The sequence below is a fragment of the Haemaphysalis longicornis genome, unplaced genomic scaffold (genome assembly GCF_048455015.1).
Source record: "Haemaphysalis longicornis isolate Haplotype H1 unplaced genomic scaffold, Haemaphysalis longicornis Haplotype H1 scaffold_1, whole genome shotgun sequence".
Taxonomy (NCBI): Eukaryota; Metazoa; Arthropoda; class Arachnida; order Ixodida; family Ixodidae; genus Haemaphysalis; species Haemaphysalis longicornis.
The window spans coordinates 142,645,801-142,669,669 of record NW_027526203.1 but is presented as its reverse complement, the minus strand read 5'-3'; the positions used below and the strand labels follow the sequence as shown (position 1 = coordinate 142,669,669).

Genomic DNA, 23,869 nt, shown 5'->3' with positions numbered 1-23,869 from the left:
AATATACATGGGAGAAAACGGCAATAATTGTAAATTTACCAATAAATGAAATGATTTGTGATTAGCTGTTTAAATTTTAATGGGTTTTGTTCGTGCACTATGGATTCAGGCAGGTTATTCCAGTCTTCAATGGCTGTAGGTAAAAAGGATTTATTGAAAGCGTTAGTTGAACCATGTAAGCGCTGTAAACTTAGAGAGTTAAAGAGGCGACGCGGTGAACGGGCGGGAGGGAGAAGAACGGTATTGCTCACTTTCGTAGACGTGACTAATCGGTGAACATAACGAGCTTGGTGACATTGAAAATACGTATTTACTCGCCGATATCGATTTTTATATCAGTTGGTGCCGTACCGGTAGCGCTTGCATTGCAGAACTGCGGAGCTCCACTGGCACCATCGCCACCAGTGCTACCGCTACTCGCAACAGCCGGGGTCGGCATCTTCTGCTCTGGCAGTGAATTAGGGCCTAAAATCCGTTCGCAGGTAGTGAAAACAAAATAGAACACACACACACACACACAAACACTGCAACCGCAAACTTAACGCTAATCGACTGTGGTTCCCTCGGTAATGCACGGGCACCGAACAGACACATGGAGAAAACGGAGCACTTAACAGCCCGGCGCGGCGGTTTCGGCGTTCGCCTCATAGACTGCGCTAGCATTTGTTCAGAGAAAGCAAATGGCGGCGCACACCTCTAGAAAGGAAAATGGTCTATCGAATAGCGGAGCCCCAAAGGGGTTCTTTGTCAGGATTTACTTAGTAGCTTCATGCAAGGAGAGCAAGAAAAATAACTTCACCCTTTATTGTTCATTTTGGTTTCAAGAGCGAAAAGAAGCCATGTGGCTAGCTAAGTCAAGTAGGAGAGGGACATTGCTAGCTGTTAGGGCGATTGTAGCAGCTGACTTTCCTCTAGTACTATATTATTCGTATCAGGGGTGGATCAGCTGTGCCATTGAGCGCCAAACATGTTTACGTGCGCCATCCCGCGCCGAACCACCCTTATTGCACCAAACTGACAGGCGAAGACAAAGCTGTGTTCTGCTTCGCACGCACATAAGCCACTGTTCGATAGAAAAAAAATGCAAGCAAATGCCTTGATTTATAGAATGCCACCATGAGTTTGCCTAACACTTTCGTGACCTTGGAAGAATCGGTTGTTTTTTTTGGGTTGTCCAAGAAATGTGTTTTCCTGCCACGGAAAATGACTGATGCTAAAGTGTAAGGTATGAAATTATAGAGGAAGGGTAGGGGCTCTCCAACAGTATTAATTTCAAACAGATTTATTACGTGTATTATCAAAAAATTATCAGAACAAAATGTGAAATAAAAATGATGAAAATATCAGTGCTACTTTGCACAGAGTAAACAAAAAAATTCAAATATACACTTTGAAACAATGCTCTTGTAGGATAATACTGCAAATATGAACTCTGTAAGTACAAAAGTTATTTACATACAATAAAAAATATAAGCGCTAGTGCCTATCATGCCACTGCGCGAAGCAGTTTCTTGACGTCGTGAAACAAAGGTTGACTCCACTGTGCAGCTTAGCTGGCACCAAGTGGTCCCGCCCGAACGAAGTCGACACCCTGCAGATAAGAGCTGCTACCTTCAGAACAGGCCAGATATGTTTACATCAGCGCATGACAGCGATAGAATGACCCGAGGAGAAAGCGAAACTTGCTGGTGGATACCTGGAGACATTCCGGGGCGGCTTGATGCAATTTCGACGTCTGTACTGGAGTATAACGAATCGAAGTCATTGATGTGTTTGTGCTGCTACCATCATCCAGAGATTACAGCTCAGAATCATCAGAATCCGTCAAAATTCACCATTTCTGTGGAGCTTTGGCAAACGGCATCGACACCGCAACTGAAACCACGTGCGCCCGACAACGAAAGATCTTTAAAAATAACCCCTGCGGCGGAAAAAAGAAAATTTACTTTCTCTTGTACCCACCCTTTGGATGGCATTAGCTGTCCATAAGCGCGTCAAAATTTGAGCTGGTATTCATCGATAACAGAATATCAATGGGAATAGGCGTGGTCACTGTCATCTACTGGACACGAAGCGAGGCCTGTTATCTGATACCCTTTGACTCTGCTTGTGAGGTTTACCCTTTGAACGGTGATAACATGGCTCACTCGCTGGGGCTGAATGTAGATAACTCCGCATGATATAAATTTCCAGATATAGTGCAAAAGCTGCGTTCCTGGTTCGGAGTAGGTTGTAGTGCATGGTAAAATGTCTTACATGGTAGATAAATAGATTAAACAATTGGCAGGGGGCTGGGACAGAGGACTGTGCCAGCCCCCTGCCAAACGGCCTTTCTGGCTGCTCCAAACCTGCTCCGAAAGGCCACACACCAACAGTGCACCATGGATAAGCTTGCCCTTGCTACCAGAAAGTAGCTGGCACTTTTTGGTGCTGGCCGCAAGTGGTCAAAGTTTGGTGCCCAAGTTGCTCCGAACAGCATATCTTCGATGCGTTTTAGCGGGGTATTTCTTGTTTTAACGTAATTCATAACTCTCTGCGTCCAAATTAATTGCAGCTAGTGTTTATTTGTGTTTTGGAACTTTGAAAGTGTTTGTAGTTTCTAAATAGTGCTATTCTATTTGGGGCTGAATTGAATGTTGCACATTCTCTTTGACATCGGAATTTTGAATATTTGCACCACCCTGCTTTGAAGCCATGCCTGTGTTGGCTGGTGTTGTGGCTTTATTCTGGGGAGGTTGCGTGCGTAGGTTTGCAGCCAGGTCTATTTGCTAGCAGTGCACATGGGCGAAAAAAAGGGGGGGGGGGGGGGGGAGAAGTGCCTGTGGTTCGTGATTTCATGGCAGTTTAAAGATCCCCTGGTGGTGGGCATTTTCCCGAGCCTCCCACTATGGTGCACCTCATATCCCACATGTAGCTTTAGTGTGTTTATCCCATGCTGCCCCTACATCAGATGCAGTGCAGATGACCTTGTATCTTTTGTTGCCACAAGCGCTCAGCATGTGCGACAACCCTAAATCCACCAGGGGGTGCACGTTTTTGCTGCTAGTGTAGCTGGGCACCCAATATTGTTTGCATCTTTGGTGCTGGAGATTGCCGTGTTTTTGGTTGACTGCATGGCACAAGCACGGAAAAACAATTGTAAGGATTTTTTTTCTTTTTCACCTCTTGTAAATAAATTATGGTAGCCTCATTCCCCCACCGTAAAGTGCAAAGAACAACGCTTGCTTGTGACATATTCTGGGCAGATGTTTAAAAATGTTTTGTGCAGCTAGAAAAGGTCTGGCATTAGGCGTCCTTTCCCTCAAAGTGCAGGAGAGCTGCATTTGCAGCAAGCTCAGCACAGGGAAGCAATGAGTTTTACCAAATTCGTCCCTGCTTCGGTAAAAAATAGAGAAAGATTTGCCTAAATGTAATGTATACAAATTGTAAATTGCTCATGAAGACAATGTTGGTGTGGTTGGTTGCCTTGTGGGCTGATGCCGTAGCTGCAAGATGTGGTCACAGGTGGTGCACGTGGAAAGGCCCTGTTGGCTTTCACACTTGGGGGGGTGCATAATGAAGCTTCTTGCATTGTGCCTTTCCCTTGGGCTGTGCCCGTCCCTTTGTCCAGACATGCTGAGTGCAAAGGGGAGGGAATTGTAGCAACTTCTGAATACGGCCGATGCCCCGTCCCAGTGGAGATGGTTTGGAAAGTGGAACGTTGCCCCTTGCAGTTGCAGTTCAGGTATCTGGCCCTCTGTTAATGGCGAGCCCGTGGCGGTGTCCTTCCCCACCCCCTGCGCAGTGGGCAGCCAGGACTACACGCACGATGACTGCTTTGTGTGCTGCATCCTGACGCACGGGGACCGGGACGTGCTGTACGCGACGGACGGCAAGTTCCCCGTGGACAGCGTCATGGAGCCCTTCCGCGGGGACGTCTGCCCAACCCTGCTGGGCAAGCCCAAGCTCTTCTTCATTCAGGTCAGCAGCCACGGGGGTGGGGGGAATGGGGCCCCACTCGGTGCACCTGGGCTCTCAGCTGGGATGCAGGGAGGCACCTTTTTGTACCCGTTGAGCTATTTGGTTGTAGGAATGGAATAAATAGTAGTAGTAAGAATTTCTTCGCAAGCAAGCGCAATAATCTTAGGTATCAGTTCCGCAAGGTGTATTTCATGCCAAATGTGAACACGTAAAGAAGAGTACAGACCAAAATTAGTGTAAGTGCGTGGTAACAAAGGTGTACCACGCTTGGTCCAACTGGGTTCCTTCTCCGTGTGTTACGGTGTCAAGGTGTTCTTGCTAAGGGTGGTTTTTTTGTCTTAGTGTGTATGAGCACGAAGCTAGACAAGTCCATTGTTTTTCCCTTGTATAGAAAACAATTGAACATTGCAGGTTTAAAAAGAGACTTAATAAGACAATTGGGGACTCTGGGACTACACGGATATGCAACGGGGCTTTCTTATCTGCAGCGTTGGCTGCCAGTGTGTGACTAGAGACGCAGGGGGTGGAGTTGTCGCAACGCCAAGGAGATGAGCGGGGCTGCTTGAGCACTGTCCCCGTGCCCTTTCGCTGCACATCACTGGTGCCTTGTAGGAAAGCCTGTTGCCGCTAGTGGAGGAAGCGAGTGCATGTTTGTGGTGGTCGATTGCTGACTTCCAAAAACAAGCTATACACCTGGTGCCCAACTAGTTCAAACTTGTTGTAAAGAGTATACTTTTCAATTGTTTTTGGCTGGGCATTTCCTGTTTTCAACAAGGCATAATTTTCATTTATATTGGTTCATTGGAACAACTGTCTCTTTGCGTTTTAAAACTTCAAAATTCTGCGAGGATATATTCAGAAATTTTCAACTATAATGCGATGTTATTCAAAGCCAAGTCAATGATTGCATTATCTGCTTCAATATTTGTAAGTTTTGAATATTCACACATCAGTAATGCTCGAATAAGTGACTGTCTGTAAGAAGAACTGCGAGTTGGGCTTGTTGGTATAGGTTCATGATGGGAACAGTGCAAAACAAAACTTGGACAAGAAAGACCACGGGACAAAGCACTGCATCTGTGTCAGGGGCAGATTACATTTCCACTCCTCTCTTCAGATTTGTCTAGTAAGTAAGGCTGAGCTTGCCAGTTTTTGTCACATCCCCCACGTCTCTGTCACATGAGTATGTGGGCATTAGTCTGGGTGCAGCAGTGTGTGTTATCAAGGTTTTTGTTTGTTTGTTTGTTTGGCATTTTGCTGTCAGTTTCGACAAAATTTGCTAGTCGGGATGAATTTCACTTCTCCTTTCTCAGCTTTAAAACAGGCTAGAAAACTTGTGCAGTTTAAACTGATGGTGGGCTTCTTTGATTTTCTACTTCTGGCTCCTTGTGGGCTGGCTGCCTGCTGCCAGAAGGAAGAGCCGGTTATCCGTTTTTTTTTCGAGTAGCTAGCTGTATACGCCACTTGCGGCGGTGCCAGATAGTCTTCGATTTTCTCTTGTCTAGCCATCTCTGGCTCCAGTCAGGAAGCTAGCAGATGACAAAAGGAGATTGACCCATGCCGTGCGGCCAGTTTCAACGTAGCTTTGTGGAGTTTGGGTTTTTTTTTTTTTTTCTGGATTTTATGGTTTAAAGTTGCTTTAAGTGATGTGCAACTGGACTTTAGTCTCGCTTGCCCCCACCGTTTTATGTTGCAGAGCAAACTTTGGCAAAAAAAAAAAAATCAAGAAAACTGGATTTTTTTGGAAACAGAACATTTCACTTCAGTAAAACTTTCTTTCTATGTAGCGTGTTTTCGTTTTAACATGCACCTTTTTTTCTTTTTTTTTCGTCCGGAAAGGACATTGTTAGGCGACAGCTTCCCGCTTCAGCTGCCGCTCATTTTCGGTTGAGTGTGTTAAACATGGCAAACTCGTAAACGAGGCCAGTGTTCTGACTTAGGCAGAGGCATAGGTGTTCTTGTTAGCTCAGGTAAGCATTTCTTTGCATGAATACAGGCTGTCTGTACGTGAAGCCTTCGAATGAATGTTTTCGTTTATGTGCCCGCAAATGGTGCCGGCGCCCCTCAAAAAACGCCGTCGCAAAGCTCATCGAAAGAACTTCAAATTTGGTTCGAGCAGTACACATGCTCTTTTCAATTGGCGTGTACAAGTACCCGGGAAAAGATGCAAACAAAGTGGAAAGAGGTGGACGCCCCAGCGAAAAAGATTAATGATATCTTCCCAGTGACCGTGATAATTTCGCTAGTCGAAATTGTAGGGATTTGCAAAGGGATGCAGAAATGTGTCGGTGTCACCATCGTGCTCGCATTTAGCTTCGGCAAGAAGCCCGTCCGGATAGAGTGCGTCCACGAAAACAGCAATAGTGCATCTTCGGCCGTCAGACATTTTGTGAAGTGAAACTGTAGCAGATGACAGAAAAAAAGGGCGCTCCCTTCAGTGTCCATTGTGGCTGGGCTTTCCTGTTTCCGGTGCCACCAAGGCGCTTGACTATGCAATCATGATGCAACTTCCTGCTCAAGCGAGGAGCACCGTGATGTAATATGATGTCGTGCAGGAGGAAACCAGTGACATCGGTTGCTCAGCTGGTTGGCAAGAGCAAACTTCTGGCAGCCAGCTGGCTGCCAGAACGCCCGTAAATCAGAGGCACAATAATGAACATGGGTATGGCAAATTATACCATGTAACAAGCAAAATTTGGTTGGTGCATTTACCTCTTGAATCTTGAATGAATCTTGATTACTGCACGAATAAAATAGTATCCATGCTATCGCTTAGGGCTGAACCCTCTATAAACAGCTTTCAGATGCAAAGCAGTCCTCTGCTGACATTCCCAGCCAGACGTTGCCACGTGTACAATACCGTAAAATCCCGAGCAAGCGCCCCCCCTGTGGCAACAGATAATTTGAGGAATTTTTGAGGGGGGCGCTTGCTCGGTCGTCGACCGAAATTCAAAATGGCGGCGTATTATCCCGAGCTAGCGCCCCCCCCCCCCCCTCCCCCAATACCTATCCCGCGAAAGTTTTTACGGTAGCGGACCGGAACTCAATATGGACGCAAAACACTCGATGAGAAAAGAAATAACTTTATTTACATGCTTGCTGTTTTTATTCACCCCAAAGTCAGAAAACGACTGCCGATCAACACTGAGAGACTGGTCGTACAGTTTGCTTGCAGTCTTTTGACCAGTCAAGGGAGTTCATTCTCAGTCATCGTCACTCGCGAATCCATCAAATGACTCCTCCGAGTCCGTCGCAAAAATCATCTCCATGCACTCGGCCTGGAGGGGTCCGCGATCTTCTGGGTCTACAGCACCAACACTTGAAAGCCGGTCATGTAGGTCGCCGTCACCCGACCCGTCAAGGGCGTTAGAAATACCGCACCCTTTAAAAGACCGGGCAACAGTTTCTTCGGAAACGGCTGCCCATGCCTCCGAAACAAAACACAGTACTTCTTGCCGCGATGGCTTGCGGAGATTGCCCTTCGCCGTTTTTTCGCCCTTCCTGACGAAGGCTTCCCACGAAGCGCGAAGCCGAGCCTTGAATGGCCGGTTCCAGTAGACATCGGCGGGCTGCAGCAGGCCTGTGCATCCGGCAGGCACATACACGACGTCTGTGTCGCATGCCTGTAGCGCGTCCTTCGCTGCCGGAGTTTTGTGGATGGGTGCCTGATCAATTACGAGAAGTCGCCGCACGTCGTCACTATTCGGGCCCCAGACCCTCGACAGCCACTCCTGGAATTTCTCCGAGGTCATCCAGCCATTCCTTGATGCCGTGAGGCGAACATTTCCTACAGATAAAAGAACAATGCAAAATGCTAGTTGTAAACAAATGTATTGATTTGAAAGCCATAATAAACAAACACGTAATTTGTTTGACACTTACCTGGAATGCGAAGTTTCATGAATGCCTTCGTTGGTATCTTGCCGCTTGGTTCCTTTAAAATCACAAACGCTGGTAGCTTGTCTCCATTCGCACATGCTGCCAAAGCAACTGTAAAGCCGCGTCTCGCACAACCAGTGTTCGCTATACGCACTGTTGCTTCACCGGCAACGTTGTTCGTTCTGCAGGCAGGATTGTCGATACGGACCATGGTTTGATCCATGTTGGCAATGTTGGCCGGTGTGAAGTCGTGGCGAAGTCGCAGAGCGTTGACAGCTGATCGAAAAGCACTTGCAGCTTCGGCGAGATCATCAGGGGTCTTTTGACTGTCATTTGTCGCTTGGCGCATTGTGACGCCAAACCGCGCTTTCCACCTCTTGATGTATTGCGACGATGCTGCGAAGTTCCCGAGCTTCAGGTTGTCCGCGATTTTTCTGGCCTCTTCAGCCAACAGCCTGTTGCTGACGGCACGACCGGCGCTCCTCTCACTCTCGAAAAATTCAAAAAGAGCGTCGTCTAGTTCTTCACTGAATACAGGCGCACAGCTGCTTAGCTTGCGTTGTGCCTTTCCTTTTCCATAGCAGCGCTGTAGCAGGGTTTCAAAGTTCTTGTCCCATTCGCGCACTCTCTTCCGGTCGATCCCGAAATGCCGCGCAGTCGCGTGCACGTTTCTGCCGGTTTGTCGATGCCACTCTACAACCTCAACCTTTTTTTTCACTGTGTACGAATGCATCCTCGCTTACGTCCCGCACACGTGGGACGGTCCACACATTTTTCGATAATGGCAAATGGCGACTGACAGCAGCGATGCTGGCTCCCGCTGGCTCACGTTTCGGCCAGCTTCGGCTTCAGCCGTGTGCTGGCTACGCATGGGGAAGGGATACTGCACGTGACATACGTAAGCCCAAACAGTTTATTTTTCCAAAAAATTGCATCATTATATAATTTAACATGCAAATATTTAGCAAAAAAAGAAAAGAAAATACTAAAAAACTAGGTAAGAGATTTTGTGAAAATGGGTGAAGCGCCGGACAAGGTTAAAAAAAGGCAGGGGGCGCTTGCTCGGGATTTGGCGCAAATTTCAAATCACTCGAGAATGGAGGGGGGGCGCTTGTCCGGGTAGGGGCGCTTGCTCGGGATTTTACGGTAAGTATGAGCATAACCTGACACAGCACAAAGAACTACTCTTGCTAAAAGTAGAGTTCTGGTGATCATTATCGAATATCGGCTGGTGCTAGTGTGGGCTCGTCTATTTTCAAGGTCAAGGACTGTCGTGGCAAGTGAGGAACAAGTGCAATCTGGTGACAGGCCCAGTGCGAGCGATGTGCAGTAGGCTTTTCCAAAATAACTACTGTCTCCAGGTGAACAGCGCAGTCTATGTTGCGTAAATAACATCTTGTAACTGCATTGATCAGGTAACAAAAAAAAACTGGTGCGAGTAAATGTTGTACTGCACTTTGCCGTGCAATGTAAGAAACTTTTGCATCACCTGCAGCCATAGTTGATAACTTCTAAGAGTAAATTCAGGGTGCTGGTGCCATGCTAATTTCACCCGGAAGTTTAGCTTCGCAGCAGTGCTCACACCCTGTGAAGCATGCATCATCACAGTTGTTGTATTCTTGCCCCTGTTTATCCTAGCCAGCACGTACAGGGTGTTTCACCCAACTTCAGCTAGAGTAAAAATGTGCTGATGCACTCTAAGGCAACGCGACCAACTGCATGTTGCTCATTTTTCTATGTAGTGTGTCACGCGATTTTTTGTATTTTGCTTAATTGGATTAGTCAATTTTAATTTGCCAACTTCTGAAGCAACAAAGCTAGGGAAAAAAATTCGAACTATAAAGTTGCAGAGCAGTTTGCGAAACGTCCAAATAAACAGTTTCTGTTTTTCAGTCTATAAGTATTAGTGTTTTTTAGCTTACTGATGATGCCTGCAAAATGAAAAAACATGTGAAATGCCTGCTTGTGTGTTCTGATTGCAGTGCTTCCAAGCATTCCGCATCCAAACAATGATAGGTGCGCAGCCACTTAAAAAGCGACAGGGCAGATGACGGGCCTGTTGCTTCCGGCAGTACCAGCGATAACTGCTGCGTCTGCTTATCGCTATAACCAACTGTTGCGAGGGGAGCACATTGCTGGCATAAATGGCACAACAGCCAACGCCTACATCGAATACAAGAGACATGGTCACAAGAGACACTCTGTTACTAAGGGTGCTAAATTCTTCGCAATTTAGGAGAGACATGATGGAAGAGGGGCCTTATATGGAATATCCTGGGGTAAACTGCCATAAAGCTGAAGCCTAAGCCTGCATTCAAGAGAACCACAGAGGTTCCATAACCTTTTGAGGAGCTTGTGCCTACAGGTGTGGACCTCGTGTGCTGTGAGGAGCTTACAGACCATGTGATCCTTGCACAAGTAAATGGTGCCCTAAAAAATGACCCAAAGGAGGAGGACAACGAGGGCATTGCAGGGAAGAGAGTGTTGGCAGTTGAGACCGATGAACATCCAAGAGCACTTTTAATGGCGTTGTGAGAACAGGAAGGCTTGCAAAGTGAAGTGCTTTACATATAAGAGTTGGAATACAATCTGCAGTCCCTAAGGCTACCGTAAAGTTCCGAAAGAACGCCCACCCAAACTACAAAGATATCAAGACAAAAATACGGGATGAGCGAACTTTCGGGTCAGGTGCGATAAACTACATATAGGTAAGTGGCCGCTCCACCAACCAAAACTGTGGAGATATCAAGTAAAAAAGCTGGACAGGTTGTGTCTCTTTTGTTCAAAATCGAGACGTAGGTGGTTTTCGCGGAGGGAGCTCCTCGGGCTTTCGAAGGCGTTGAAGCTAGCGCGATGTTAGGGGATGGGCGATGTATCGGGAGAGGGCGTTCTCTTGGAACTTTACGGTACTATGAATGACTTCTTTAAGCCATAGTGAGCATTTTTTTGCCAACCTGTCTAAATACGCTTTGATGCTAGTGTATAATAAAGTGGTCTAGTCTGGCTCCACAGTGTCTTTTTAGAATTTTCAGTTACAAGAGACATGTTTCCCGTGTCCCTTAAGCGTCTCTTGTAATGAGGTTCAGTGCATGTATTTACAGTGTAGCGTAGGCCTTGTAGTGTAGTGTAGTTCTCCATAACGCCATTTCACTGTGCGTTTTAAGTGCCTGCTGTGCACAGGGCTCTCCTGTTCCATTATCCTGCAATTAAGGCACCTAGTTTTGTACTGAATGTTGTACATCCTTAAAGTATTGCGATTTTGGATGTTGCCACCAGTAAAAAATATATGAAGTAAGTTTTATTTGCACTTGGGGTGTAGAGAAGCCATAAACTAAATTGAAACATTAGCTGAGTGCACACGTCACTATGAGTGCCATTTTCCAATTGCCGCCGTGAAGTGGAGGAGAGGCTTAGCACAGACTGGTAGCCATCTTTAAAAACGCAATCTTCTGTGCTTTCATTGGTTGCAAGCGCTTCTGTTGAGGGTGTGAAGGAAGTTTGCATAGGTCAGTAGATGAAAAACACTGAAATATAAAATGACAAGCCTCGAAGAACAACAGGTGAAAAATTTGGGTTCTTTCTAGCAGCAGTGGTGCCATTGGGTCACCTTCATGGATTTCAGGGTGTCCGCCAATGAAAAGAACCGAGCATCCTTAGAAAATTCGACAAGTCGGGAAAAATTGCAGGAATTTTAAGGAATTTTCTCACTTTCTGGTACTAGTCGGAGAAAATACCCTATAAACCGGAATATAAGTCGACCTGGTATACAGTCGAACCCCGCTACAACGAACTCTGCTTCAACGAAATTTCCGCTTCAACGAAATATTTCCAATTCCCCGTCAGCTAGCCATAGAAGTCAATGCAACAAAGTCCTCGCCACAACGAACCATTTGTCAGGCTTGCTTTCGCTTCAACGAAATTTTTGATGATTTCGGCTGGGTTTGAACAATTATTTTACAATAAAATAAGCATAGCGCTAGCTATCTGTAACTTTTTATACATTCAGGACGCTTAGTTTCACCGAAAACATCCACAGTGCGCCCACACTGCCACCTAAAACAAAAAAAGAACTCGTAGGCGGGCGCCATTGTTTGATGGGGATAACAATGTGTCTGGCCGTCTTTACATGAGGCGCAGGCCCGGTTCGCCAAGCCGGAGCTACAGCCAATTCGTATCCAGTTGAAATCGCACGAATGTGCTCCGCTTCTGGCGCGGTGCCGTCATGTATGCATTGTGAGCAGCTGTCCTTGGCGTTTTCCTTCTACCATTCTTCATAGCCAAGAGCAAAACTCGTGTTTGCGTGTTTGGTCTTGAAGCCAAGTCATTCTATCTCAGTCGCGAGCGCGCGGTCATGTTAACTGCAAGCGTGCGCATCTTGCCTGCCAAGGTCAGTAGCTGCCGTGCCCTGTCAGAGGATAAGATAACGGCACTGCTCCTGCCACAAGTGAGAGGCTGGCTTCCCACAGCCTAGTAGCTATCTGCAAGTTATCAGCTTGGTGGACACGCCTTGTTGTACAGCAATACGTTTTGCGCCTGCATTTCTTCACCCCCCTCCGTTACGCGTTCTTTGCGTGCAGTGAAAAAACAGATACCCATTGGTATGTTCGTTATCCGAATAAACATGACGTTATTGCGCATCACTCCTTTTTCTAAACATTGTATTATGCTGCAAATGATGCGGAAACATATGGGGCTATTTTTCTGGCCTTTCCGTGGTGTGTTGGGGCAGATTTCGCCTCAACGAATTTTCGCTTCAGTGAAATTTTTCGCACGTCCCGTCAATTTTGTTGTAGCGGGATTCTACTGTATTCCCATTCTGCTCGGCGAACTCAATCGCCTTCAGCTTGAATGCAGCTGTGAACTGCCGTCGACTTCCGCCACTCATCTCGGAGCAGACACATACAGAAACGTGTGCGCGCGCACACACACAAGACGAGTAAAAGATGAAAAACTACAGAAAAGCAAAAAGCAAATAACGGCCTGATAGAGCGAGAGAGCACTCCGACACAAAGGGCAGTGACGACGGACTACGCTTGCTACGCTAATGCACAAACGCTTGCACTTTGTTGCCAGACTACACTTGCACCTGGTTGCGAGACTGCCATTTACTTTCTGCCAATGGTCGCTATATAAGATGAGGAGTGAATTTTGTGCGGAATTTTTAGAGAAAAAACGACCTATATACCGATTTATACAGTACATATGAATCTTTTGGGTTGTGTGGTTTTCCGAAACTTTAGAATTTTTAAGCGAATGATATGATATGTGTAAAGTCCTTCAAGTTGAATGGGAGATTTGGTAACTGCGAATATTTTCAGTGTGTATGGAATTTCGTAAATAAGCAGAGACGCCTTGTTGCGCCAACTCAGATCAAGAATACCCAAATGAAGCAAGAAAAAGGCTTCAATATGAAACCACTCCAAATATATCCTTAACACCCATCTATGCTCTGCATTTATCTACCTTTCAGTGCTTACAACCACTGCCTCCATGCGGACAAACTTTCAGCACGCTAAACGTCCCTAGGCGATCTGAATCAATCCATAGCCCTCCACTTTAGTGTGCCTCATAGCCTGGTTGTTGCTTCAAACCCCAATTTTGAGTGACCACTGTCTAAACACGCAATTTTCTTTGGTGCAGTGGCAGGCCTTCCTGCTATTTTGGTAACCCTCAGATTGGGTCTTCACATTTCCGTGCATCTGTGCATGCAAATTTGCTGCATGGTATGAAAAAATCATCGTTGCCAGCACTAAGATTGAACTGACGCACGAAGCATTGCAAAGGGGGAAACTTCAGTGTGCATTTGAATTGTCTTGAATTAAGTTGTCGTTAAGCTCTTTCATAGGAGGCACCTCAGGTTGTTGCGAATTGCGGGGGCACTTGAAATGCACAGGTGTGCTGCAGTGTCGTTTTTGTGCCTTGCAGGCCTGTCGTGGAGACCGGCTCGATGCGGGCACTGCGGCAGTCCTGGACTCTACGGACGCACCTTCCCAGATCTACCGCATCCCGACACACGCCGACTTCCTGGCTGCCTACTCGACAGTGCCAGGTGGGCAGCCCTGAATGAAATTCGGAGGGTCGCTTTTGTGCATCGGAATTTGTCAAACGATATCGTGGGGTTTGCAGTTGCGCTACCTCATGCCACTGATCTTAGGGGAGCTCACCTTTGAAGATAACATTGGAACTGCACCCCTGCAGTCGAAAGCATCACAGTGGTTGCGCGGGGATATGGTCAGGTGTTCTGTGTGCCAATTTGTTAAAGATGCCTGGCTGGGGCCTCTGCCTGGGCTAACGGGGCACATGCCTGGCTGTTTGCAAGGCCTCAGTGCTCAGAATCAGCCTTGTCAGGTGAGGCTGTGCGTGGCTGGAGCTGGGCCTCCTTTCAGACCAAACTGGCACGAGCAACTGATTGATTGATTGATTGTAGGGTTTAACGCGCCGACGCAACGCAGGCGATGAGGCGCGCCATAGTGGAGGGCTCCGGATTAATTTTGACCACCTGGGGATCTTTAACGTGCGCCGAAATCTCGTACACACGGGCGTTTTTGCTTTTCGCCTCCATCAGAAAAGCGGCCGCCGCGGCCGGGAATCGAACCCGCGACCTCGTGCTCAGCAGCGCAACGCCTTAGCCACTGAGCCAGATCACGAGCCACTGAGCCACGAGCAACTAGGATCATGATGCAGGACACCAAAACTGGAGAATAACGCAAATGGAGGAACATACGAGAGGAAGGAAGATGCAAACACGAGATGAAAGCTGTGCAAAAGGCAGTTTTATGGGTATCCAAAGCGTTAACTCCATGATGATGCGTGAGAGGAAGGAAGAAGTAGACGCGAAATGAAAGATACCCAAAAAACACAATTGTATGGAAACACAAAGTGTGAACTCGTGATGACAAGACAGCGCTCACAGCAATGTCACGTGTCGGTCTGGTTCCCCCCACACGATTGCGCATCTAGGAAGTCCATTTCCTTCATAAGCAGTTAATTGATGCTGTGATGACGCGTGTTGTACTCAGTCGCACGGTAGCCAACACCTCAGCAATTTCACGTGCGGGTTGGTTGCCATTCCTGCATACTACCGAGCCCTTATGAAAAGTGTAAGAATTGCCTCAAGCAGGGAGATGGTTTCCGTTCATTGTGTGCAATCTGCCACTGGCCATGCGAAGTCCAACCAGTCTAACCTTTACTTGCGCAGCTGTCCTTCATAAAATTATTTCGCATCAGCTGTTTACTGACAAGAACGTGATCATCAAAAATGCGCAAGCAGCCTTGGAGACGAACAATTTCGGGTAAACCTACCTTGTCATGAATTCTGTGGGCCACGACTGATTTTTTTATATCTGGTTAGTAGTTTCTCCTAATTGCATTCTTGCTTTATTTGCTCAGCTTAGCATGCGTCTCTACGCACTCGGCTGAATGTGTTAGACCTTTTCTAAGTGTTGGAGTCTTGTTCTGAGTCTTGTTGATTTGATAGGATAGGCTTCAACAACCTCTTGTGTCAGCTTGTCCTTGTGGACGAACAAAACGTTGCATTCATCAAAACACAGCGTGCAGCCCCATGCTCGGCAGGGCACTGATAAGTGGGAGGGCATGTGTCCTTTGTCAAATTATTCAAGTGTTCCCGTAGGCGCATGTTCACACACCTACCCGACTGCCCAATGTACATTTTTCCACAGTCGAGGAGCAAGTGGTATACAGCGGCCGTACGACAGGGCACAAATCTCTCACCGTGGTTGATTGCATCCTCTTTTTGATTTCCCCAGCTTAAGATCTATCTTCCTTTGTACAGCTGGGCAAACACAACTACTCCTGAGGGGGGCTGAGAGTGTGGCATTCACCCGGTATCTCCCTGCTACATCCTTTATACCATGCGATAAGTGGTGCACACATAGGGAATGACTTACCGTACTTACCCGATTCTTACCGTACTTACCGTACTTACCCGTACTTATCTGATTTTGCAGGCAAAAAACCGAAAACTTGCACCTCTAATTGCAACGCGCACGGTACTTTGGGAGCAAGAAAAACAAATGCGAGAGAAACGGGCGATTTATTTCCAGAAGTAATCTCACTCAAATCACTCCTCGTCGCTCTCCACTGACCATAACTTCTCGTCCTCGGTTCCGTCAAGCGCATTCGCGATGCCACACTTCTGAAACAACATTCAACCATGGTCGATGGGATCATGGCCCACGTCTCGCACGCCCATCCCGCGAGCTTCTCCAGAGGCGCACGCTTAAGCCGACCACTTGTTTTGAACACGTGAGAGCCGTTTGTAAGCCGTGGAAGCGGCGCACCTACGTTGCCGCTGCTGTAATTGCTGTTATCAAGCGCGCAAGTGGAACACTTTGACGATTTGGAATGGAACACCGAATGGAACACTGATAGAAAAGCCCAAGGTTCCTGCGTCCGAAAAATCATTGCTAAAAGCTTTGGCGCCATCTTGAGATGGCGATAGCGATTGGCGGGACGAAATTTCCCCTGTTTCGGCAGTTTCGGTTTCGTATCCGATTCTAACGCGTATGCGATTTTTCGGCTTATTTTTCTGGAAAAAAGTACGCGTTAGAATCGGGTAAGCACGGTATTCCCCCCTCCTTTTTATCTTGTTTTTGCTTGTGGCCCGGTTTGCGTTTGACAAGTTTCATTAGCCTTTTCGCAGGTTTTGTCATGTTTTTTTTAGTGCAGAAAAAGCATGCAGAAGGTCATAATAAATATGGCTGTGCATACAGTACTGTGCCAGGGTCGCACAATTATCTGGCCGAGTGTTGCACACATACCGAAAGGAACTTGTTGGCTTTTGGGGTCACCACATGATGTCGGCTGTGCTCTCATGATATTGCTTCTCGCTTCCCTTTTGTTCTTCGACGTTCAAACATGACACATAAAAAACTTCCAGTTAAGTTTTTACAAACTTGTGAACGTGTATTCCTTAAGGGGGGACATGGGTCTTTGGGACCAAAAAATGACCAAAAAATCGATTTTGTGAAAATGGCATTTTCGCAATCTGCAGCTATTAATCTCCAAATTCACGAATTTTCTTCCTCGAGAGATCAGTATTTTAAGCGTAATATTTACAATAAATCATCGCGTCGGCCGAAATTTCTCATGAGGAGACGATAAAACGCCACTTTTTTCATTGCGCGGAGCCGCCGTTCTACCGTACCGATCTCGGCCATGTTGGGCTCGTTTGAAAGAGCACTCTCTGGGCTTCAATTTCCCGCCACTGCGGCTTGCCTGCCCTCAGTTGCCACTGAGAAAAAGAAGTACAAACAAGGAAGAAAACGCGGGGTCTGATTCGCTGCTGGGTGCACGTGACTGCAACCGAGCCATCCGATTGGCAGATTCCGCCAGGCGTCGTCTGCTCGGCCTGCCGGCGGCGGGGCAGCCGACCGCTGGACGCCTCTGAGACGCCATATTGCCGAGAGTCGAGACCGACGCGCAACGATGCCTCTCAGAAAATTTCGCTCGCGCCATAAATTTGGCAAAAAGAGTAAGAGTGCGCGCGGTGACAACTTTCGAAAACGTCCTGCGTCCCCCGAAAGCTCCGACGATGTGCAGGAGTCAGCGGCAAGTGAAGGACTTCCCACGGACGAAGTAGGCCTAACGAGCTCGGCGACGCCTACGCACTGCGAGCGCCTCCGCCACGACACGACGATGCTGCAGCCTTCGGAGTTGGAGGAAAACAAAAGAAAAGCAGAAAAAAGGATACAGGAGCTGGAGTCCACCGGCGCAACGAAGAGGAAAATGGATTTCGTTGGCAACTGTGAAGCCTGCCCCCTTGACGATACTGACGGTCGCCGTGCGGATGATACCTTCAGTATTGTTAGTTTGGAGTGCCTCGACGAGCTTTTGCGAGCCGTGAAGTGTAAAGTGTGCGGCGGGGATGTCAACATCTCAAAAGGCGAGCGTGAGTACGGTCTAGCCGTGAAACTTTTCCTTGTGTGCAGGAATTGTGGAGACTTGTCGTCAGCATGGAGCTCGCCGCGCGCACAAGGCAGCCGAAAGGTAAATCCGTTTGCCGTGAACATCCTTGCCGCATGCGCGATGCAAAGCACTGGAAATCAGCAAACTGCGCTGAACGATGTGTTTGCGGCCATGAACATATCGCACCGTGGCCTGCACACGAAAACGTGGCAGTGTTATGTGAAGAAAAAACTGACTCCCGCAGCAACACGCGCCGCCGAAAAAGTGTTGCAGGACAGCGCCCATGCAGTTCGGCAACTTTACCGCGAGTTGAACTTGGACAACCCCGGAAACATTTCTGTTTCCTTTGATGGTTCGTGGATGACCCGGGGTCATTCATCCCACATCGGTGTCGGTGCAGTTATAGAAATTTTCACCGGACTCGTACTGGACTATGTGTTGTTCAGCAACTTCTGTGCCGGGTGTGAGCGTGGCCCTAAGGAAGGCGACCCATCTTACAAATTTGTGGAAGGAAAGCCACGTCTGCCAAAAAAACACGGAGAAAAAATCCGGGGAAATGGAGGTACAGGCTGGACTTGCTTTGTTTGAAAGGTCCTGGAAAAAGCATGGCTTTCGGTACACCACTGTACTTTCGGATGGCGACAGCCGCACATTCCTTGCACTGGTAGAGGCACATGTGTACGGCTACATCAAAGTCGTCAAAGAAGATTGCATAAATCATGTGGAGAAACGAATGGGCACATCCTTGCGGAATGTGATTGCTAAATGCAAAGGCAATGGAGCTGAGAGCCTTAGTGGCAGAGGAAAGCTGACGGGTGAACTTGTCACAAAGTTAACTTCTTACTACTGCTGGGCCCTGAAATCCCATGCTGGAGATGTCGGGGCGATGCACAAGGCCGTAATGGCAACGTATCACCACGTGACCTCTAACGATAGTGTGTCAAACCACACCCTGTGCCCGACAGGCCCAGACTCGTGGTGCCGCCAAAACGCAGCTGCGGCCAAAGGAGAGCCTGCTCCGAAGCACAGGTATAACCTGCCCCCACATGTATGCCAAGCGCTTCTTCCCATTTATGAGCGCTTAGCTGAGCCAAAGCTGCTGGAGCGGTGCCAGCGCGGAAAAACCCAGAATAGCAATGAGAGCTTGCACTCGCTAATATGGTCCCTTGCACCGAAAGAGCGACATGCTTCGCTGTTTTCTGTGCAAGCAGCTGTCGCAGAGGCTGTTGCACGCTTCAATGCGGGAAATCGGCAAGCATCCTCACAAATACTCAGCGAGCTGAGTGTAAACTCTGGCCTCCACAACATGAAGAGGATGGCTGAGAAGGACAAGCGCCGAACAGCCCAGTCGGTACGCAAACGGGCCTCTGCAGAAAATGTGCGTCAGGCACTGAAAAAGCGGCACACTGGCCAGAACAAGCAGTCGGACTACATGCCTGGGGCTTATTAACCCTCAGGAAATGTAAATATGTATATATCTTCTTGAAATTTTCAATAAATAGTGCCTAGTTTGGTTTTTCCCTTTTTTCTCAAAATGCAAAATCTGGACATCTGGCTGCTTTGGTTCGTCGATATCTCTGCATCTAGGAGAGATAGAGATGTACTTTTTTGTGCTAAAGTAAGCCTAAGGTGCAGTGACTGCAATAATCGAAGCACATTTTTTCAATGAAGTTTCAAACATTTTTTATTTTACATTGTTCGTCGAACCATGGTCAGCGCAACTTTGACTGTTGGTATTCCAAGTACTGTAAAATTGCTAATAAGGGTGAAATAGAGAAACTGCTTCGATCATTGCACTCTTTGCTCATTGGACTATGTAGCCATGCATTAAAAATTATTGTTAATCGAGCCAATTTTTTTACACGGAGGTACTAATTAATGACTAATTAAATCTACTTATCTCAGGAACTAATTGACTTAGAAGAAAAAGAATTGCATATTTGAAATCAGCGTGAGAACCTGAATAAGATCATGTAGTTTCATCAGGATTGGCCTGAAAATAAGAAAAATAGCTCTAAGACCAGTGTCTCCCCTTAAGGGGGGACGTGGCTTTCAAAATCAACTTTTTTGTTTCTTTGTGGATTTTGATGAAAATTGGCACAACAACTGGAAATGCTTCTGTGATAACGCTATAAAAATTTCAAGGTAATATTTTGATAACTTTTTTATTTATTACATTTTCTTTCTGTTCTGCTTGTACCGAGCTTGAGCCACTTATAAAACATAATAGAAAACTTGTTCGGAGTGCTTTGCATTCCCAAATGAATGAATGAGGTCGTGACAGTTTTAGAATTTTTTTTTTAAACGCAATGTTTTTTAGTTTTCATTTTTTTAGAGGTTAATGTTCAACAGGCATGTCGACTGTGAACGACTATTTGAATAAAAAAATCACAAAAAACAAATCTGGAAAACCAAGAGAGTCACGACCGGAACTGTTCATCAAGGAATGTAATGCAAGAAACGGAATCAAAATAGACCCAGCGGTCACGAAGAAATCCCTGGAACAAGCGACACAGGTGGCAAAAAAAACCGTTCTGAGAAAACGGCTTCCGAAGTTGCAACACAGGTTTCACTTATCAAAAGTCGTCACGGTTGCAGCCTTTCATGTCCTTTTGAACATGGGTCTTCTGGAAGGCCTTGCCTTGAAATTGGAGTGCCTTTTACAGCCTTTCTCTTTCCACAAAACATCATTTTCAGCTCCTTTGTGAAGAGTACACAGCCCAGTTAGCAGACCAAACGGAGGGGGAGATGGCTTTCAATGGGCTTTCAATGCAAAGTAGGTTAGCTGGTTGGCTGTATCGCACTGGACAACTTCCCTTTGCAGTGTTGTCCCCATGGCAACAAGTGAAGCATTTTTTTTACTTAAATTTGCAAATTTCTGGCTTCTTTTATGTTTTACGTACTACTTTGCCTGGCGCTGCAACTTAGTACTCATACGTGCAGGTGTTCATTGCCAAAAGTTTGCATACCACAAGGATACAAATGAGCTACTTTCAAGCTTGTTATAATATTGTGCATAACTCCAACTTGATGGAAGGGTTTTGTTTTTTTTTTCACTAATTTTGACGTTCAAGGCATCCCATATTTCTCGCAGCACAGTCGCTATGCCCTAATGGATCAGCAAAATAAAAATACCCTCTGCTATGCAAGGTAATCAAGGCATTACTATAAATTCTGCATGGTAATGCAGACCTCGAACGAGGCTTCAGTGAGAACTGCCGCATGCTACTCGAAAGGGCTCGCTTGACGATTCGTAATGTTAATGGCATGCAGCAGGTTCTTTCACATGCACAACGGTTTGGCGGAGACCCAAGCAAGTTTGTGGTCACTGCTGCTATTATCAAGGCTGTCCAGGGGTCTTTCAAAAGGTACAGAGAGCGTATTGCTGCAGAAGAGTTGGTAGCTAAGTGAAGGTGTACTGACTGAACTAAATCACCTGAAAAGGATGATGCTGAACAGGCTGTGCAGGCTGAAGTGGAAACTGCAAAAACATGGTCTGCAATGCTGAGCTTCTGATTGGCCGGGGAGTAAAGTCCAAGGACTTTGGTGACATTGAAAGTGGGCATTCACTTCCTGCAGAAGGCAAAAAGCAGGCTGGCTTCAGCATTGGCAAAACTCGCCTGTGCCAAGAAAAGGTGTGCAACCTAGTTACCTGAGGCAGCAAATTTAATTTTGTAGGTTACTTTGCAGCATTTCTCTATCAGTGATTTCTACACTGGTGGAGTTTTTTTAAGGTTCTCAAATGAGAGGGCCCGTGCAGGTTATTTTTCATTCCGGGAATTTTTTGTTGCCATGCATAATTTGCAGTTTGTGCTTCTTCTCTTTCGTTGTCATTTGTCCAATATGCTGTGATTTGCTTACATTGAATAAACGGTTTTATTCTTTGTGCAAATGGTCATCACTTGCAGTCACACTATAGGATACGCGTACACCTGCTCCAAAAGCATGCCGACTTGCTACAAAACACAATTTTAGTTGCTCCAGAGGCTGCTCCAAAGTGGCTTGGGCCAATCACATCAGTGATAATGGAAGTTCTGTGTAAAAGATGTAATTATTTATTGGTCAACAACACAAAAATAAAATGCGCTCAAATCTATACACAAAACACAAATAGGCAATTTTGCTGAGCCTAAAAATTATTAGGAATTCTAAGGTGTACAAAAGGTTTCTATGTTCCTAAGCTATGATTCAATATATACATCAACACTGTACACCAAGTTCTGGATTTTTGTGGGCCCACTAACCTGATGGCTGTGCCACTTAGCGAAGCCACTTGAGTCAGTCGGTCTCTATAAAATATGCATTCAAGCATGCTTGTTTGTGTTCTCACACAAAATCCTTTTCACTGCAGCGGTAAAAAACAAGAAAAAAATTTTGCGCTCTTGAGAAGCAGTGCGCGTCATTCCACAGCGCTAATTTTACACGAGCACCAGGCTATCTTGAAGGTGATAATGCGATACGACGTGGTGCATTTGGCAAAATATCCCCGCCGTACGTTGTCCAGACCCTACACATGAAAGGAATGTAGTGCGAAGTCAAAAACAAACCTTCCGTGGCAGCACCTGCCGACGTCTGAGGCTCTTGAATGGGAGAGTCTTCTTCAGAACTAAAATCTGGAGAATCCACATTGTTGCTGGAATCATCACTGCTGCTGGAGTAAAAAAAAAGAAAACAGCAGCAACAGTGGCAGAAGTTCCTGAAACTGCTGTCCGCCTTTGCAGAGCGCAGTGAAATAGGACGCCATTTTCGCACAATTAGCTGCTACCTTGGGTTCAAATTTCACTCGCGACACCGTCTACCCACGCGAAATGTAAGCAAACAGCAATGAAACTGAAAAAGGGGGTTTTCAATGAACATGCCAAAGGGCATCAGTTGTCTGAATAGCGCCGTTTTTAGTTTTGCAGTAGGTTTGAATCTTCATTTACCCGTGAACGATGGCCTGTGGCGTGGTCGCCAAAGAGTTAAATGTTCCTTGTAAGCTCCATTCATTAAGTTGTAATGACTAATTAATTCATCTTTGTTTGTCAGTGCCCACCAATGGCCTTAAATGCGTTTCACTTACCTTGTGTAGTGAGCCTGGCTTGTGCTGTACATGGCTAGCTTTCAGTATATTTTTCGGTTGGTGTAAAACAAAAATTCACTAGTAGAACTCGTGAGGCTGTGCCGGTCTTGAAGCGTGAGGCATTGAATAGTGCACGGTGTTCTGTAGCATGTGCTTTAACTCGGCAGTAGTGAAATGTGGCCGTCAATGCCACTGCGCCGCAGATCAAGCATGGGAGCAATAGAATGCAGGCAAGCAAGTGAACAGAGGCGGATCGAATACAAGGCGGCAGGAACGACCAGTGGTGCAACGCTTGGGAGACGGATGATAGCCATTTGAAAATGCAAGGCAGGGGTGGATCGTGTAGCAAATCATGTCAAGTGGCAAGAGGATAAGGCCCTTCGAGTATGCAGGGGGGTGGAAGCAAAGTGGAGTAGGCGTTCAATTGGACATTAATAATTTTGCATTTAGAACCCTTAAGAATTGCTTGGGTGCCCTCGGGGATAGTTGTGATGGCACTATCCCAGTGGTTGTAGTCGGATTTCAATGTGGATGTGACGGGACCCAGAAGGGTGTCGTTTACGAGTTTTTTTCTTGGAGACATTTGGTTTGCGATGCCATCCGATATGGCACAACTTTCCGCCCAGTAACATATGTGCATTGATTTGACATTAAGTGCATCTGCAATTTTGTGGGGTGCTTACTAATCCATAAAACCTTTCACGATAACAGTTTGATGTTCACTAATGTGGGGTTCGCACACCAGTGGACTGGTGAGGGCCAGTTGCCCAAGTTCTTGTTGTAACGCACAAAGTTTGTGTGTTCTCTGGGATGTAAATTATTAAAAATATCCATTCTAAGCTCATTTGTTTTGGGGTCTTTTGAAATGTTTGCACAAGGAGAGAGGCTCAAATGTGGCTTGTGGCAGCAGTATTTCTGGGGAAGATGGAATTCTGGTGAAGGCACAAGTGTTCGAGGTTTTGTAAATGAATCCCCAGCCTCATAGCACACCCCGCTCCCTCCAGGCCCAGTTGTAGAAGCCTTGGTGCATTCGACCACTGA

General features: G+C 46.6%; 1 protein-coding gene across 4 annotated transcripts in view; it reads left to right on the top strand.

The window, feature by feature from the left end:
- The window catches only part of LOC144137341 (caspase-1-like), a 47,489-nt gene that overhangs the window by 16,720 nt on the left and 6,900 nt on the right, over positions 1 to 23,869 (top strand). For all 4 annotated transcript variants that reach the window (XM_077669463.1, XM_077669465.1, XM_077669466.1 and 1 more), the window contains 2 exons: positions 3,785 to 3,960; positions 13,765 to 13,888. In XM_077669463.1, the coding sequence (XP_077525589.1) occupies positions 3,785 to 3,960; positions 13,765 to 13,888 (300 nt within the window). The remainder of the gene's footprint in view (positions 1 to 3,784; positions 3,961 to 13,764; positions 13,889 to 23,869) is intronic.